Here is a 20,167-nt window from a genome sequence, read left to right as displayed (position 1 = left end):
TTTATTATTATTATGAGAGATAAGGTGTGGGGAAAGGACCGATCACGAGCAAATAAGAGGGGGTTAGAGAGGGAAAAAAATATACTAAGCCAATTTGACTCTAATACCATACAAGTTTGTTTATTTCTATATGCAACTGGTATGATGAATCCATCACCAACGTGAACAAGTTAAATAGTTTGATTGTTTGAATATTAAAAAGGGAATTTAGCTTACATGTGTCTGAATTTAGATGTGTATTAGCTACAGTATCAATATTACACTTTAACACCCCGCTCCGGTAATAATGAAAATAGTTGAGTTTGGTTAGAAAGATGTCGGGATGAACATTTTATACTGGGTACTGTTATCGAATTTTTTGACATCGGTACCCACTTTTTGGTATTTTTTGTATTGGTACCGGCTTGGTACGATACCGGTAAAATACCGAATTTTAACTTCAAATACTGGTATCGATACCGTACTGTACCGAATATTTCGGTACCGGTACCCAGTTTTGACGAATTTTGGTACCGGTATGTTCAGTACGGTACTGGTAACACGCTCATCCCTAGACAGATGTTATAAATGCAATGAGGGTGTTGGTTAAACCCAGGGCCGGCCCTGAGAATTCGTTTACCCTGTTTGAGCTCGAAAAAATATGCCCTTAGGCCTTAACGAAATTGGGTATTGTGCCCACTAAAGGTCTAAACCTAATGCCAATGAGGTTAATAACTAATCTGAACCATAAAAATAGTTTTGTAAGGGGGCCTATCTTGGTGTTTGTATGAGTGTACCCTATTAAAAAAATATTTTACATATACATATCGGTTTTTTTCATAAAAAAACATGCCCCTCGAAATATCGGGCCCTGGCCGGTGGTTCTCCCCGCCCACCCCCAGGGCCGGCCATGGTTAAACCCATTTGTAGGAAGAGAATTTGAAATAGAGGAAAGATTTAGGTGGTGTTTGTTTTTTTTAAAGATCTGTGCAGGCTCTTCTGTGTGCGCCGTGCAGATCACGCGCAAACATTGTCATCTACAAACTGTTTGTTTTTTTAAAGACGGGTTTCATTAAAAAACGTTTGCACGAGCTTTTCTTGGTGAAGACTTGACCCAGCCACTTCTAAGATATTCTAAGGGGGGAGGGGGCGGTCAGTGATAGCATCACGAGACCCAACTTCAATGCGTGGAACATTGGTTTTTCCACCGCCACCTCTTGCTATAACGCGTTATAGCATAACGAAAGTTGATTTCGTTATTTTTTCAACGCCGTGATGGGTTTTATTGTGAGGGTAATTGTTGGTTGGGGGAAATTATTGGGTGTGGTGGTGAGTGATGACCATTGCCACCAAAAAAGGTTGTGAGTGATGGAAAAATGGTTGATGACATGGCATGAATTGATTGGATAATGTGAGTGATATAATTCTACCACTAGTGACCACCCCCCCTCCCCTAAGGTCTGCAGACGGTTAAACACCACCACCACCGTCCACTACCACTACCATCGTCCACCACCCACCACCGTCCATCAACACCACCGTCCACCACCCACCACCCACCATCGTCCATCAACACCACCGTCCACCACCCACCATCGTCCATCGTCCATCACCACCACCACCGTCCACCACCCACTACCACCACCGTCCGTACACTAGTACCAGTTTATTTTATAAGTCTACATACGTTAGAAAACAAACAAACTTCTTCTTGCAGACTACAGATGTTTAGTCCATCTCTTCTTCTACAGATATTTATAGATGTGGTTCGCAGACTACGTACATTTTAATTCTTAAAAAACAAACGGCACCTTATAGACACAAAAGTAAAGAAAAAGGTGGTTAGGGGAATTTTTTTTTTTTTTAAAAAAAAAAGACGAATTAGCGAGAAAAGAGAATATCAAACCTACTTAGGTATCTAACCATTAATGTTTGTATAATCATGCGTCATGCATATAATACAAAAAGTGATGAAAAAAATTTAACACATAACCAATCTATATTTATAACGCTAATAGGGTTAACTAAATGCCGAGTATATTCATAATATGATAACATATGAGTGGGTGTCTATTTACACAACTAATGTTACGGATGCATAAAAGCAACATCTCGATTTAAAAAAGAAATGTGGTTTTTATCATTTTGCAATATTTCGGTCTAATCAAATTTAAATGGCTTATAATGTAGTTTATGTGTTCTTTACAATTTACAAGCACGGATTTATAATAAGTGAGAAGGTGGAAAATATTTCAAAATACGTGTTTGGTACTTTGGTACATGTCAATATATATGAAATAAAAAATTAAATTCTCACCTAAAGACTAAAGTGTCGGTTTTACAATCACACACATAACTAATGTGTTTGGTACTTTGGTACACACTTTCATCCTTTTTATTTTCTCTCACACACTTACACACATAACTAATTTCATGAGTAACATTCTTTTTTCTCTTTATCAGACTTTTTTACTCGAAAGTCCACCCAAAATATATTATCACTGTGATAAAATAAATAAATATGTGTGTAACCATGTAATATTCACTCTTGTTGTGTACATAATAAAATATTATAAAATACACTTCTTATTCGTATGTTTATATTTTCATTCCATCATCGTAAACATTAATGAGTGTCAAACCTATGAATTATTTTTTTTAGAATTACGAACGAGGGGTTCAACAAAAATTTCAAGAAATGCGATCGAGATTTTTTCACATATTGGAATGGAATATTGATATTACTCCTTATTTTGTTGGTTTCAATAAGAAAATGAATTGGAACTGAACAAAAACATAAGGAATGGAATCTACATTCCAATTCCATCCAAATTTCATTCCATTTTGCAAAACAAATACTCCTAAGTTACAAATCAAATTTCAATTTTTTGTGCGAATTCTCATTCCATTCCAATGCCATTACAATCCATAAAAGGAACACTACCTAACGGTTGTGGTGTGTATCAATGTCCAATGTGGACATAAAAACGTTGTCAAAAGTTGAACAAGAACAAATGAAATGACCATTGAATGTCAAAGCTAAATTATCAAGTTAAACTTCAAATTCTTAAGCCCACAATGTGCCTACACATCCATTGATAGAAAAGACACATTAACGTGATAACTGTTTAAGTTAGGCTTTAAAATCGTTTTGTAATAATTATATACTAAACCAAAGTAACAATCAAAGGCTCTTAAAATAATTAAGATAGTGGGAATTCTCATAGAATAATTATCAAACGAATAAAATCTGTAGATTCTAATTTATAAAACCTATTAATTAAAAGATGACATGTTTTATAATATGGAAATATTAGACGAAAAATATTGGAAGAATCTTCCATGAGAAGATAATTTACAACATGGTTTAAAGCCTTTGAAAGTTTTAAAATTGCATTTTTGTATAATAATCACCATTTGGGTATTTTTGACTTTTTCTTTTTGGCATTTACAAGTAGTATACTTTTTTTTACCTGAAACGAATCTCCATATCAAACCATTAGAAATTCACAGAACAGTATTTTTAAAAGATCTTCTACAGAAGTTGTCAACTTTGATATTTATAAGATAGTTGGTTTTTAGGAATGAACAAATGGTACAAAATACTGAAACTGAACCGATACCGAATTTATCGTACCGAATCATTTTTTTAACTAATTCGGTGCCTACTTTTTGGCGTTTTCGAGATCGGTACCTTCATTTTGGTGTGTTACCGGCTTTTACCTTTAAATACCATACCATACCGAACATTTTCGGCACCGGTACCCAATTTTAACGATTTTCAGTATCAATACTTTCAGTACCATACTAGTTTTTCATTTGGCAGAGGAAATTGCTTGGAAAATTCAAAGAAAAAGACATGAAAAGTTTCGGTGTGTTGTCAACACCTCCTTTTCACAATATTTAAGCAAGTATTTTCACACATATCAGTTTCTCTCTTTCACACTTAAACCCTAACCTTTTAAGCCATGTCTTAGTCATCTTTAAGCTCCATCTATTACCCAATTGAAAGATAATGGATTAGCAAAAGAGGAGTGTTTGTCGGTCTCGTTGTAACATCTACATCCAAACACTTTATGTTGTGTGAGTGCTGACCTCAACCAAAATGAAAGAGAATTAGTAAATGTGATCGCCTAGATTAGTGAAACAAGAAGAGGTGATCACTTCCTTATTAGTGAGAAGATATAGCGCTGACCACTACCTTATTAGGGGACTCGGGGCGGTCCGTTATGGCCCCCCGAGCACGCGTTATCAACAACCACAACACCGCCGCCGCCCAAAGAAGCACGCGTTATATTATTAACGCGTCAAGTGTATCACGCGTTGAAAAATCAAAAATCCGACCGTTTGATGATGACCGTTGAAAGCAACGGTAACTTTAAAAAAAAAAAATAATAATAATCCATTTTATCTATATATATACCCACATTTTAACCATTTTTTCATACACCAAACTATAACCATTTTACACCCATTTCACCCAATTTTTTATATCTTTCTCAAATGGAATTCCCTACCGATTCGACGTTTCCGATGTCTAGCGATTCCGAGTCGTCTTCCGACAACGACACACTAAACTATTTTGTGTCGGTGTATAACGAGCTTGATGCCGAGTCGTCCCGCCCAAAGAAGAAGATGGTCGGCCGTGATCGTATACGTGCCAACGAAGTTTTGATGAACGATTATTTTGTGGAAAACCCGCTATACAATTCCGAAACGTTTAGAGATCGTTTTCGTTTACCCAAAGAATTATTTTTAAAGATTGTTGGAGACATCGAGGCAAGCGAGGGATGGTTTCAAGAAGGTTACGATGCGAGGGGCAAACCAAGTTTCACGCCGATTCAAAAATGCACGTCCGCCATTCGCCAACTAGCGACGGGTAACCCACCCGATCAATATGATGAATACCTAGCTATGTCTGAAGGAACTTCACGTGAGTGTTTGCAATTTTTTTGCAATGCGGTCATTAAGTTGTATTCTAACGAGTTTTTACGGAAGCCGACGAGCCACGACATCTCTCGTATTTATGCCGCACACGAGGCTAGATGGCATTTTCCCGGGATGCTCGGCAGCATCGATTGTACACATATCGAGTGGAAAAATTGTCCAAGAGAGTTGCGAGGGGCGTATGTGAGGGGAGACATCAAAAGACCAACCATCATACTAGAAGCGGTGGCGTCGAATGATTTATGGATTTGGCATTCGTACTTCGGTGTTCCAGGTTCAAACAACGACATCAATGTGTTGCACACGTCGCCGTTGTTCCAAACCGTAACGGATGGTACCGCACCTTCCTCTCCTTTCTATGTTAACGGTCGACATTACATACGAGGCTTTTATCTTGTGGATGGTATCTACCCGTCTTGGCCTGTTTTTGTGAAAGCTCCATCATTTCCCGTCGAGGCAAAAGAAAAGGCGTTCAAAAAATTACAAGAATCGGCAAGAAAAGATGTTGAGAGGGCGTTTGGTGTTTTAAAGGGTAGATGGGGTATACTACACCGACCGGTTCGTTCGATGACCAAGAAAGCAATACATAGCATAGTGTATGCGTGTATCATATTGCACAATATGTTGATCAAACACGACGGACGTGCAATATCCCCGGATTGGGTACCGGATCCTCCTACACAAGTTCAAGTCCCACAAGATATCAATTTACAATTGCGTAACGAAGAAACTCACTTTCGGTTGAGATACGATTTAATCGAACTAGTAGGTTCTCTAGGTTTGGAGTTTCCGGATTCGGACGAGGAGTAGGTTTTTTTTTTTAAATTGTATGTTTCTAGTATGTTAAATTCGATTAGGTTTTTTTTTTTTTTTTTTTTTTTACAAATTGTATGTTTCTAGTATGTGAAATTGAAGTAGTATGTTTTAAAATTAATGAAATTTTTAATTTAGTGTTTTATTTTTATTTTCTAAATTTAAAATGAAAATTAAAAAAATTGGGAGGGAGTGATGGAATTCCATCACTAGTGATTCCACCCCTAGTCAATTTCTATCACTAGTGATGGAAATTGGATTGATGACATGGCATTAGTTGATTGGATAGTGGGAGTGATGGAATCCATCACTAGTGATTCCACCCCTAGTCCCCTTAGTGAGACGATTGTAGTAATTTCTTTTGCATTGTTACAAAAAATTGTGGTGATCTCTACCCTCTTAGAGAGATGTTTGCAAATTTGATCACTGTTAGGGACTAGTTTTAACTTGTTATGGATCCGATATCCTGAGACATATTCTGGATCAAATATCCTTGATGTGTATTACGAGACCTCAGAGGATTAAGGATTAAGGATCCTTAATGTTTGCTATGTTTTCTATTGATTGTTCTCGATATTTTATTGTGTTTATATGCAGATAAACTGAGTGGTGGACTGAGTCTAAGTTATAATCTCGCTGGAAATGGTTGAGGAGTTGCATGTGCTCATTCAACGACGGTCATGGGGCGAGGACGTGGGCTTAGCATATTTATCACATACTTAGTTATTTGTGTTATCTATCTTTTATTAGAGGGATCCATCAAGTTATAACCACACACATATACACAACACAACAGCTGGCTAACACACACACTACTGTCATACGAGCTCTGCTAAAACATTGTATCAAGCTTGATCGATTTCCGAAGTTGTATTATACATTGTTGCTTAATAGAAATCGGTGGTAGATAGTTTTCACCATCCGAGGTTTTTATGCCGGCGATCTACTAGTTATCAAGGGCTTTTCCTCGTATAAATTCTTGTGTTCAACTTACATTTCAAGCCTTGCAATCATTTTGTTCATACAAGCACTCTACCTCACAATACAAATTTGATTACATTATCCTTAAACCGATTTTTTTTACCAAAACAATCACTATCTAATTAGTGAGATATTAGTAAAGATAAATTCTTGGTGGAAACCAAGGAGAGAATTTGAGGTGAGTTATTTAACACTTAACCAAACCACTATAAATCTTTGTGTTTTGTGTGTGAATTTGTCTTTTTCTTTTAACTTGTTAAAATAGTTTTTCAACATACATGTTTAGTACGAAAGAAATATATTCGTAGCAATGGACGATTGTGATTATAAAATTTAAAAATAACATATTCACCCACCATTTAGGTTCTTACATGCATAGTTGCAGAAGTCGTTAAGTGCTCCGAGGTCGGACGTCTGGGAAGTTGCGAGTACTCGAACATGATAAACTATAAAGAAATTAATTTTCGGGAAATTATGTATATGTCAAATATAGTACTTTACTAATATTTAAAATAAAATACGTGAATATCAATAAAATAAGAAAGATACATGTTCAAATACTAGTATTTCAAAAACTGAAATCCATACATTAATATTATAGATATAGAAATTACGTTTTTAAGTGACTGAATCCGATTATGGCCTAGATTAACCATCTTTGTGTGATTCCGAGTAGAGTTAAATGCTTGGTTGGTCCTTGTGGTTTGTAAATATTGCAAAATTGGTCCTAGTGGTTTAATAATTACAAAGTTGGTCCTAGTAGTTGTAATTTTTGCACTTGGGTGGTCCTTATCACTAACCCATGTTAAATTTTTTAGTTAATATGTGTAAAATGACATAAATGCCCCTGAACAATTAAGAAAACTAAAAATATATAAATTATAATTATTGATAAATTAAAGTGGGTCACATTTCCTACCCTACCCCTCCCCCACATTCTTCTTCTTCACCCCATCTCTCTCCCTTAAAAAAAAACTCAGCCATCACCACCTCCTCCACCCTCACAACATCCAACCACCTCCACCACCACCACCACACCACCTCTGCCATCTGATCACCACCACTTTCACAAACCACCTCCACATCTCCACCTTCACAAATAAACTTATATATTTGGTCCTCCATAAATGATAACTGTCCCTCATAGTTTCATCCGCCCTCTCTCTTAACGAACACAACCAACCACCACCGCAGCTGGCATCAAGCTTCTCCACAGAAGCTCTATTTACCCATTGTCACGGTGGTGCACCCTCTTTATTCTTCCAAAAGGGCCGTCGGAACCACCACTTGTTCATTCTCCGACCACCACTTTTCACCCACTCACCACCATCTTTTCTTTGGAAACTGCCCATTAATTACGGCTAATATTTCAATCTTTTTAGTTCCCAGATCATCAATATTGAATCTTGTTTGTGGGTTTGTTACAAAAATTGAATCTTTAAGGGGGTTTCAAGAAACCCATTTCCCATTGATTAAGGTTGCAACGACCTTAATGTTGATGGTAGAAGTATCAGAGTTAGTCTTGCTGAAGCTCGGCAACGACCTCAATTTTGAACAATCTTTGGCCAGATTTCTCAAGCTCTGAGCTAGGGTAGATGTTGCAACGATTTTGATTTTATTTTGTTTGAATTTATGCAAAGCGAAATACAGAATGCTTTCGAGGAAAATATGATATAATATCTAATGATTAAAATTGATTAAGGCTGACATTTGAATCTTGTTTTTGTTGCCAGGTCATCAAAATTGATTTTTTTTTTGTGGGGTTTTTCATAAAAATTGGATCTATTTTGTTCCCTGATTATCAAAATTGAGTCGTTTGTGAAGGTGGAGATGTGGAGGTAGTTTGTGAAAGTGGTGGTGATCAGATGGCGGAGGTGGTGGTGGAGGTTGTTGCAGGTTGTGAGGGTGGAGGAGGTGGTGGTGATGGCTGAGTTTTTTTTTTTTTAAAGGGAGAGAGGTGGGGTGAAAAAGAAGGTGGGGGGAGGGGTAGGGGTAGGAAATAGGACCCACTTTAATTTATTAATAATTATAATTTATATATTTTTAGTTTTCTTAGTTGTTAAGGGGCATTTATGTCATTTTACACATATTTAACTGAAAAATCTAACATGGGTTAGTGATAAAGACCACCCGAGTGCAAAAATTACAACTACTAGGACCAACTTTGTAATTATTAAACCACTAGGACCAAGTTTGTAATATTTAAAAACCACATGGACCAACCAAGCATTTAACTCTTCCGAGTAATTAGACAGATTTAAAGAAAACGGCCTCGACATAATGCCTAAAATACGCATAGATCTATGGTATATATATATATTTTTAAATTATGAAGTATATAAAAATTATTTTATTTTAAAAAAACTTGGTGAAATTAGTATTTAATGAAAAATGACTAAAATACGCATAGATCTTATTATATAATATAGTAATTGTTAATGATAAATTCTAATCAATCTTAACCCCTAATTTAATTAATCAACAATCAAAATCTTTTCTTACTGTTTTTAGATAATATAAGGTTTGTACCGTATCTTAACTTTTAAAAAGTTTCTACTACCGTTTTCTTATACCTTTTATTACCACATCAATTAACAAAATCTAATTCAAATATAACTTATGATCCTTTTGATTAGTGCCATTTGTTTGATTTGATTATAATTATTTTTATTTTGACTAACCTATTCTAACATATTCCTTGTAGACAAATCATATAAATGGTGACACATTATTCTAGCCATCAATCACTATGATGGACACAATAAACTATTAAGATCAAATATAATTTATAATCACACCCAAAGAGTCCCATTGTAAAATGTTTTCCTTGCATGTTAAAATACATTCAAATACTATATAATTCATATGAAGGAAAAACATTTTGCGATAATCTCGAAAGCTAATGTGTTCGAGAATACACGAGTAGATGAGTCATAAGTCATATAACAAGGATAATAAAGTGTTTATGGGGTCCACTTAAAATCAAGAAAATTAATAGACCACACCAATAAAACTTTAGAAGAAAAGTATATCCTTTGCTATGATCTGTCAACCAATTTATGCAAAAGTAAAGAAGAAAGTGTTGTTAGGGTGAGTATCTTTTGTAAAGAAAATGCAGTTTATAAACAATAATCGTGAATTAAAATTGGTAAAACAAATACAAAATGAAGATACATGGGGTGAGTTTAGATTATCATTCTATTCAAAGTTCAAACAAACTATTTAGTAATCATTATAAAACATAGTACATTCACGGGTAAATAATATTCAAAAATATTTCCGTATGTGATACACATTATTACATTACAGAAAATATATAAAAATCAAATATGAAAGAAAATATATTTTAACAACAAACAAACAGTGGCGAAGCTTGAGATTTCCGATGGGGGTCGAAACCCAAAAATTTCTATACGAAAGCTACATATATAACACTGCTGAGCGAAAAATTCGGAGGATCGAACGCCCCCCCTTCTAACCTGCGTCCATAACAACAAAGTAACATAATATTATTAATTAACAAAGACCCAAGTTAGCAACTAGCTAAGATGTTGACAATTACGAAGACAAGATCAAAATTACACAAAACACACCAATCGATCGAATGAATTTGGCTCTATTTTTTAATCAAAGAAAAAAACCCTCATTTATATCTTCCATGAATTTTTCTCTGGTCTTTTTTAAATGTTGTTAAACACCATATCGTTTCTTGCTATCTAAATAAACTATGATGTAACCAAAATCATACTTGCCCCTATTTTCTATAAGTTTTGTTTCGAGTGAAAATCCAATTTTTTCATAAGAGTCGTCTATAATTTGTCATTGATTTTGGCAGACACCCTAGCACGAGAAAGATGAACATAATGTGACACCTCGGAAATTATGGCAAATAATTACAACATGTGTCCGACAACTCTCAAATAATCCCGGTAATTTGGACGAGAGGGACCAAATTGTACAAAATATGGAAGATGGATAATGGAGGGATCAAACATTATAAATGCCAAAGTTTTGGCCTCAGACGGTTCCTTACGGACCGTAAGATTTAGCCTTACGATCCGTAAGACATTTAAACATACTGTGGGCGCGCAGGGTCCCTTACGGACCATAACCAACCCCTTACGGTCCGTAAGGGTTGTCGCTGGCAAATTCTCCTGCTGGCGTAGCATCCTGCAAATCTTGACACCTAGCTCGCGAAATGCCACCATTTCTCTGCTTCTTTCACCTATGTGGACACTAATCTACATCAAAAAAGCTTTATGAACACTTGGCATGATCTCATAACACTTGTGCAAGTATAAATAGCCTTCAATTGCCATTCCAACTTGTACCTTCATTTCTTTCACTCTAAATCTTCTTGGATAGCTTCTGGTCCATAGAGGCTTCCCTCCTGGAGTTATAACACTCCCTTGAACACTTGTAGCTGTTCTGACTCAGTCTTGTTTCATTTATAGGCTAGTTATTAGCCGAAAGTCAAGCAGATTGACTTTTGCTTTGACTTTCGGTTATGACCATTTTGGTCAAATCAAAGTTCGAATCGAACATGGCTACGTGATAGTAAAATGAAGGTGTTAATCCCCTGTGAGGGCACCTTCTGAAGATCACGTTAAGTTAGTGAAATGACATGTCAAAGTTTTATTGAATAAAAGTAAAAAATGCATATTTTCGTAAATTACGTTAAATGAACTTCTAAGTATCGAAACCTTAATTTTTGACATTACAACAGTTTATATAACATATTAGGACATGTCAGATCATGTTCAACTTGTCATTTCCTGATTATAGCTCGGTTCGCAACCGAAAGTTAAGCAGTTTGACTTCTTCTTTGACTTTCGATTCTAACCCGCTTGAGATAGTTTAGATACTGGTTAAGGGTTGTAGTATGATCATATTATTGTAAGGAATAACCCCTAAGAGTTATACCTTCTGATCAATCATTTATCGGGCTTTATGAAAAGTTCATATAATATGCCTGAAAATGCCTAAAATACCCTGTTTGTGCAAAGAATGGGTTTGGAACATAATGAACTTGTAATCTGAGTTTGAAATTGATATGGTAACATAATGAAACATATTTTGGCATATTGAAGTTATCATAGACCCATCCGACCACCCGGTGCCGCATATGCACGTACGATTGACTTATATAGTATAAATTATATAAGTTAGCTGAATCGGGTCAAAACATTTCCAAATCAGTTCTAATCAGAATGTATGGTTATTTGACCCGTATTATACGAGTCATTGTACTCGTAAGGGTATAAACCACATTCTATCCGATCTTCGCTTAATCTAGCTAACTGTACCTATTTATTAAGGTTAACCGGTCCAAGTCAAATGACTTGAATAAGACCCGTTAACTGTCACACCCCGACCGCGTCAAAACAACGAAACCACGGCGGAAACGTCGGGGAGTGTTGTAACAGAATTATTGTTTCACAACCATGGATACAAAAGTTTCGTTTTAGTGATTCATTTAATAATTTACATTGTCTTAAAACAAACAAACAAGTTACACATCGTCTATCATTGTTATTATGTCACTAAGGCCTCGTCTAGATCCTATGTGAACATGCATCCTAGCAATCAACATCATAACACCACCTGAAACATATGTAAAACAAAGTCAGCAAAGAAATGCTGGCGAGCACATAGGTTTTATAAGAGTATCGGATTCATGGCTCGTTTACATGTTGCAGTACCTCATTAAAAACCTTGTTTTGAAAAGTGTATAGTATTGCAACATAATTAACCAACTCAAATTAAGTGGGTTATAGTTTATAAAATCCCATAGCCATGATTCTTAACCCAAAAACATTTGTTTAAATAATCCAAATCGTAAGTTGTTCTCGTTATAAAACTCGTATGGTTTATATCATTTAGAAAACATCGTTATGTGACATCGTTTCAAAATCGTTTGCCCAAGTGAGCTAAATAATGACACGGAATGTAATATGATAAAAACACTTATATATAAGAAGTACCAGCGGCGTATCTACCATGCTTTTATCATGTTACATCCGTCCCATTACCTAATCACCACCCAAAACCAATCGTTTGTTCAAATCGTTTAACTTGTACCAATCGTTTCCAAAATTGTTTCAAATCGTTTAACTCGTCCCAAATCGTTCTTGTTTTAATTATGAAACTACTTTTGGTCGTCTCACTAATAACATCCAAACCTTCGCAACTCGTCCCTCGTTCAACTCGAATTAACAAACCACCAAAGGGTAAGTTAACAATCACAGATTCGGTCGTTACCCATAACCCCCACACATAACCATGGGTGTAGTCTGATAACGGGATTTGTCAGATCCTATGGTACCATAACCTAATACTGGTCGACTTGATCAATGTTAATGAATGTTATTCGTTATGTAACTAAAACCAACAAGTTTGTTCACATTATCGAAATCGTTATTAGTTTAATATAAACCATTTTAATCGTTTTTGAAACCATCGTTAAAACCTCGAAATCATTTAACACATATGAATCACCCCAAAACAATTGAAAACAGTAAAATAGGGGAACTATGTACTCACATAGTTACCACAAAACATGTAAAAAGAGGGGACTATGTACTCACATCGAAGTGCAAAGTATCCTCAATCCAAAGAATTCAACAAGCTCAAACAAAACAAAGAAATTCAAATAGCACCTAGTAATTAAATCACTAGTCAAATAAATCGACACCTAAATCGGAAGATCGGACAGAATGAGGTTTCGTAAACCAAATGAGTATTGGAACTCATATGATATGGTTTAACAAAGCCTACATTCTAAATCGAAACCTATCCTAAGTGCTTTCGACCCGTTACGACCCATTAAGGTAGCTTATGCTACTTTAACGCGTCGTTCGCGCAAACGCGCGTTCGAGACGTCTAACTAGTCCTATGACAAGTATTATATGCCTTAACATGTTTAAATATGTTGCATAATCAGTTAAGTGACAAAATTTTAAGTTACATATGCTTAAAATCCAATTATGCATGAAAAGGGCATTTTGGTCATTTTCCTAAGGCATATAAACTACCTATCATACAACTACTTAAACTAAGTGACCATAAGTATAACCTCAGAAGGTTATTCCCTATACAACTATGGTCACTAAACATGCTTGCTCGGATCCTAAAGATCGACCAAACGGGTCTAGTTCGAAAGTCTAAGCGGTGGTTTAGACCGCTTGACTTACGACTCTATACAAGCACTAAACTAAAAGTGACGAGCTAAACATGTTAAAACATGTTTAGTTAAGTTAGAAAACAGGTTTTGATATCAAAACAAAGTGTTTTGATACCCTAGGATAGTTTGGTTGCAAAATACGCATAAATACGCATTTTGACCGAAACTATGACTCGTCACTACGCCTAATCAACGTGGTAATCAGTAGGTATAGTCACACGGGACTATAACCATCGTGATTACGCTCACGTTGTAAAGTTCAAACGAACTTTGTGTTGACCATAACCTGGTCAAAGCAGAAACTCAAACACTGTTTGACTTTTACGCTTGAAAAGCAATAAAAGCACGAAAGAATACTTACAAAGGGTCCAAGCTAGGAAGTTTTGATTCAAACAACTCAGGTATGAAGTAATAACTTCAACTTAGAGCAGGTTGAACCAAAGTGTGAGCAGAAATGAAATGAAATGGTGGGTTTATATAGTTTTCGGTAAACCGTTAGGATCGTTTCTCGCATTTCGTGCTTTGATCTTGGCCTTACAAGTGGGCACATGGTATTCAAAACCATGGGAACACTTAAAACCATCAAAATCTAGCCCAAAGTATCCCAAATCAGTGGTTAAAAACCATCAAAACCAGCTCAAAGTCTAGATTCAATGTTTCTGACCTGGGCTGCTGTCGCGCCCCGCGTAAGAATAGCTCTCAGCTTACGCGGCTCGCCTAGCCAAGTTTGGCAGAATTACAATTTAGCCCCTGCAGGTCCAAAACTTGATATTTGATGCATTTTTGACACGTTTAAGCCCCGTTAATCTCATTTCAAGGCTCGAAAATGAAGTTAAAGTATAGGGAACTTAAAATATGCTCAAAAACATTTCGGATGTCGGTTCGTTTGGTCGTACGGTTGCGTTATTCGGTGAATTACGACGGAAGTCGTAACGGACCCAAAAATGATCCATACTAAGCGACGAATGGAATTTTATCATGCCAATCACTAAAATAAAATATTTTAATGATTACATAATTTTTTGGATGTCCGGATGTATTCAGAACGAAAGATATGCGCGAAAATACAAACTTATGCACTTTTTGACGCTTTTAGTCCCTACTGATCAAATAAGTTTATTTTTGCGCACCAAACACCTTAAAGCCTATTTCTAAGCTATGCAAAGGATATTTAGGGCATGTTTAACTTATGATCAAGTCCCGGAATGTTCGTTACCATACAAATCGGTATAGTTTCGCAGTTTGACACAAATAGTCGTTGCGATCGAACAAACTTGATTTCAACACACCAAACCATCCAAAACTTATTTCTAAGTTATGTAAAGGTTATTTAAGGTATGTTAATCCTATGTCACTATTCCGGAGTATTTCGCGTTAAACTGACTGCGTTTACGCACCAGTTTGCGTATAACCTTCCAGAAAGCGATTTAAAGCTTGAAATCGAACTCGAATTAAATCGTAAAATCATCAAACACAAATACACACATAATAACACCAAAACACATATAATAACACCAAAACACATTGTTTTATTGATAATTAACATTGATTTACATTCTACGTCGATTACAGAGCACAATTGTCACATTAACATTCTAACGGATGATAGTTCCGTCCATTCCAGACTTGGAGCCTCCAGTAAATTGCGCTTGAGTTTAGGTTGTTTTGATTACAGTTGTGCTTAAGCATCTTTGATTTGTAAAGATAAGCGCAGGTAAATACTCTTAACCTATTTTCCCTATAGGGCTTGGGATACGACACTAGCTTCTTGGTCGGGTATTAAATCAATGACGAATGATGTCCAAAATTTAAATAATTTGTTTTAAATCATTTTGCTTGATAACTTAAACATCGGGGGTTAATACGACCGTGTCCTGAATATCCTCGGCTCACTTAATTGCAAGTGGTCACGACCTAAGCGCGTGGTGTAGGCATACACCTGATATACGCTAATGCTATTATATATTTTATTGAAAATGTGGCATGTCGGTTAATCACGTATCGATTTTCATCTTTGGTCCCTATATGTATTGACAAGCATGTAAAACTGGTAACAAGAAACATTATCTTGTCCCAAGTTATTTATAAAATGATACACCAAATGGTCTAAAAATGATTTTGAAAGATTTTCAAAATGTGTCGGTTAATTGTATTTACTAGTGAAAACTGACGTACTTTCAAAAGAACAAGCGCACGTTAAATAGCAAATACAGAATAGGCTGGAGCTGCTCGGTCTAGGCGTTATGGAATTTGCACCTCCACCAAAGACCTATTAGTCTCAAGTTTCCTTTTATTAACATTCGATCCGCCTGTGGATCTTTTAGTACATTTCCGTTTGTATAATTCTTTTGAACTTTTCGGACACTTGTACTTTGTAATATTTAATTTATAATCCCAACTTCTGTTGTGCTATGTGAATTATTGATATAAATCATCACACATAAACCCCAAGTCCGGGCCCACCGGGTAATCAGGGTGTGACAGACAACCTCCTAAAGAGTGACCTAGTTGGATTTATTGGGACCTGATTGCTAACAACAATATGTCAAAATGTGAAGATATGATTTTGGATAAGATTCTCACTCAAGCTTTTCAGCCGTTTATAGTTAATCATATTAATTTTACAACCCTCGTTATATACACCTATCCACACTAATTAATTTTTTTTCCTCTAATAAATCTTGTTTCTATATGCATTAATATACTAACAACCCAAATTCACTACTACACAAGTAGTATCACCGAACGAGCATCACTGACAGACTAAAGCAGTCGGTGATTACCAACAGGTTCGAGTAAAATGACGTAAAAATGTCGTCGTTGATTACCGGTGAACACTCTATAATTGGAAAACCAACAATCATTTTAGCACTGTGAAGATCAACAATCACTAAAGGACTCCAAACGAGGGATCTGGTCAGATTATTGGGACCTGGTTGATGGCAAGAGACAATTAGAATGTGAAAACAAGATTTTGGATAAGAGGGCAACACAAAATTTTCATTTATTTGGAATTGATCATATAATTTACAAGTCCTTATATACATCCATGCATGTTAAATACTTTGATGGTCACACATTAAGCAACATAATCCAACATACACTTATTATAATTAAACGGTAAACTATGTCAAGATTAGTTATACACACATTTATTATTTGGTGAAACAATATATAGAGTAATATAAATTAACGAAGCTTATTCTTTATTTATTTATATATATGATACGATGAGTAAATAGATATTGATTTATTACCTGTTACAGGTAATTTGCAATTGACCATTTATGCATTAATATAGTCATACAATGAATTGCTAATGTGACTAATATGTTATCATTTATACATACTTGGCATGCATATTAGCCCTTCTTGGGCAAATTTATTTAGTTCGGTACTTAATCACCTTATTTGTGAATTTGTAAGAGTATTTAGCTTCCCAATGATAAACAAGAAAAAAAATTGAATAAATCATCATAGAATGGCAAGTTGAAAGGAAAGTATACCCATGTTGAAGGAAGCATAGGTGTGTTGGAGGAAATATGGGTGCGCTGGAAGAGATATGGGTGTACTATAGGAAACACGGGTATGCTAAAGGAAACGATCGTGCCAACTCAAAGAGCCCCAAAAAGTAACTCCTGAATGAAGCACAATTGTGCATGACAAAACTCTAACAACCATATTGTCCAAACAAGTGGAGCACGTTGTTGGGGACATGGCATTACCATGCCTCGGTATGCATAACAATGCTTCACCATATCCTGCCTATAAAAAGGAGTCCAAGCCACAACAATCAACGCCCACCACTTGCAACATCTCGAGAATGAATCATACCTGTTTTAGCCCCACCTCTATTCAATTCTACCCCCAAAATCAAGAGAACGGTTAGTCGACTGGGATCAAATAGCAGTTTTTTTTAGCTTTCACTTGGCTTTGGTTGATTACTTGTGATCACACCATGATTGTATCACCAAGTAGTAACATGTTTTTGTATATGGTCATTAATGACTAATCTTCTAGTATCACTTTGATGAAGATGAACTTTGTGTTTATTTACGATATTTAAATTTTAGTTAAGTGGTGTTTTTATGCTTTTGAAGTTCTTAAGCAATGATTGTTCTTTATGAATATGAGTGCTTATGCGTTATTTAAAAAGTTTCGAACATGTGTGAGTTTAGAGACTGTAGGTCATGACAAGCATTTCAGTTTTGTACGCTCTATATACAAAAACCCGATTATCGCACTATAAATATTGGGCAAAGCTTTGAGAACATATAGTTGTCTGGTTTAAAACATTATTTCGATTCATTTGAGTTTCAATGAATTAATTGGTAACTCTGGTCTTTATTGATATATTACTAAGAACTCATACTAATCGTGGAACTAGGCCTCGGGATATATTAAGCTTGAAGATAAGTTTTACGGTTAAAGTTTCTTCATGTTTAAGATGTTTTAAATTCTGATTTTGAGGTGACTAACGTGTTTTACCATTCTAGCTTTCCAACAAGTTGTGGGACTTGATATCCTTATTAGGAGTCTTTCTCTTTTATTGAAAAAGGTATAAATTTGTAACTGGATTTTTCTTTACCACACCATTTGTCAATTTTAGATGTCATTTTATACATCAAGGGGATTCGAAGACAAAGTGATATATATCTTGGATTGATTGCTTCTCGATCTCTTGTTTTATTTATTTTTAGAGTAAACTTCCGTTTTGCTCCCTGTGGTTTGGTCACTTTAACGGTTTTGCCTCAAACCTTTAAAAATAGCCATTTTACTCCCTGATCTATGTAACATATCTCTATTTCACTCCCGGCACCAAACGCCATCCATTTCCATTGTTAACTAGAAGGGTATTTTGGTAACTTTAATGATAAGTATTTAATTAATTATAATTAATAAAATATATAAATATATATTCATTATTTACACCTCTCTAACGCTAGCCTCTCTCTCTACTCCCTCTCTTTAACTTCTCTCTACCCTCCAACACTAGCAGACCATCACCACCACCAACTGCCACACTACCACCACTTGCCGACCACCACTGTGTTCCCATTTTCCGGTGAAATGTTGGGGCAATGGTAAATCTAGGGTCTCGCTTGCAACCAGATTAGATGGATTTATGACTAATTCCTCCAAATTGGAGGTCGATGGTGGAGATTCTCCCACCTTAGGAGAAGAATCCAAAGAAACAATCACCTAGGGTCTGAATGAGGAGTATACAATAGTGGATTAGGGGGAGAAAGGTGGAGTCGGCTATGGTTATTAATCATCTACACCATCTGTTACCGGAACCCTAGGTTGCCGGAAATCCCGACTCCACTCAACCGCCACCATATGTTCACCGTTACCCGTTCGTTTTCATCATTTATGTGGTTTACCGAGCCCACCTTCGTCTTCATCAAGATTTCAAGAAGGGAGTGCAAGGGTGCTGTTTTCAAAATTTTCAAATTAGGTATGGAAAATGTGGTGGTTGTTAGTGTTTATGCGGTTATAGTGCCTGATAATGTTGGTGATTGTTGGTGTTGATGGTTGTTGGGATTTGGTGGTTGGTGGTGGGTGGTGGTGGTTGCTGGTGAAGATGCGGCGTTTGATAACCAGATCTGGAAAAATAGATCGGGAGAAAAACATCGGTGATGTATGGTGGCTGTTGGAGAGGCGGTGACAGATGGAAGGCGTGGTGGCGGTTGATGGTGGTGATGTCGGGTATTGGTGAGGCGGTGGCTTGCGGTGATGATGTTGGGTGGTGGGTGAGGCGGTAACTGATTGTGGAGATATAGTGGTGTTGAGGCGGTGGCTTATGGTGATGATGTCGGGTGGTGGGTGAAGCAGTGATATTGGGTGGTGGCCGATAGTGGTGAGGTGGTGGGTGGTGGAGGTTGGTGGCGGCAGCCGATGTTGGTGGTGAGAGAGACTGTAAGTCAAGCTTGATGAATATCTCTGTATACATGTATATATATAACATAATAAATAAATAATTAAACTTTTATTTTTTAATATTAAAATAAATAATTAAATGCTTATGTGTAAAATTACTAAAATACCCTACTGATTACAAGTAAAATTACTGAAATACCCCTACTTTTAACTGACTGTTTTAACTGAGTTAGAGCCGGGGAGCAAACTGGCGACAAAATCAAAACATCAAGGAGTAAAATGGCTATTTTTAAAGGTTTGGGGCAAAACCGTTAAAGTGACCAAACCATAGGGAGCAAAACGGAAGTTTACTCTTATTTTTATGTTCAATTATTTATTGTTATC

General features: G+C 36.1%; 1 protein-coding gene across 1 annotated transcript; it reads right to left on the bottom strand.

Annotated features, from left to right (window-relative positions):
* Window positions 1-19,397: 19,397 nt before the first annotated feature.
* Window positions 19,398-19,856, bottom strand: LOC110943888 (extensin-2-like). Its single transcript, XM_022185619.1, has one exon. It carries the CDS (start codon window positions 19,854-19,856, stop codon window positions 19,398-19,400), a length of 459 nt encoding a protein of 152 aa, XP_022041311.1.
* Between the last annotated feature and the right edge of the window lie 311 nt (window positions 19,857-20,167).

The sequence above is a fragment of the Helianthus annuus genome, chromosome 5 (genome assembly GCF_002127325.2).
Source record: "Helianthus annuus cultivar XRQ/B chromosome 5, HanXRQr2.0-SUNRISE, whole genome shotgun sequence".
NCBI lineage: Eukaryota > Viridiplantae > Streptophyta > Magnoliopsida > Asterales > Asteraceae > Helianthus > Helianthus annuus.
Note: the sequence above shows the minus strand (reverse complement) of the source record. Positions and strands in the feature narration are given on the sequence as shown.

What these genes read in the sequence shown, in the direction of transcription:
- LOC110943888 (XM_022185619.1), bottom strand. Translation starts at nt 19,856, where the DNA reads ATGTATACAGAGATATTCATCAAGCTTGACTTACAGTCTCTCTCACCA.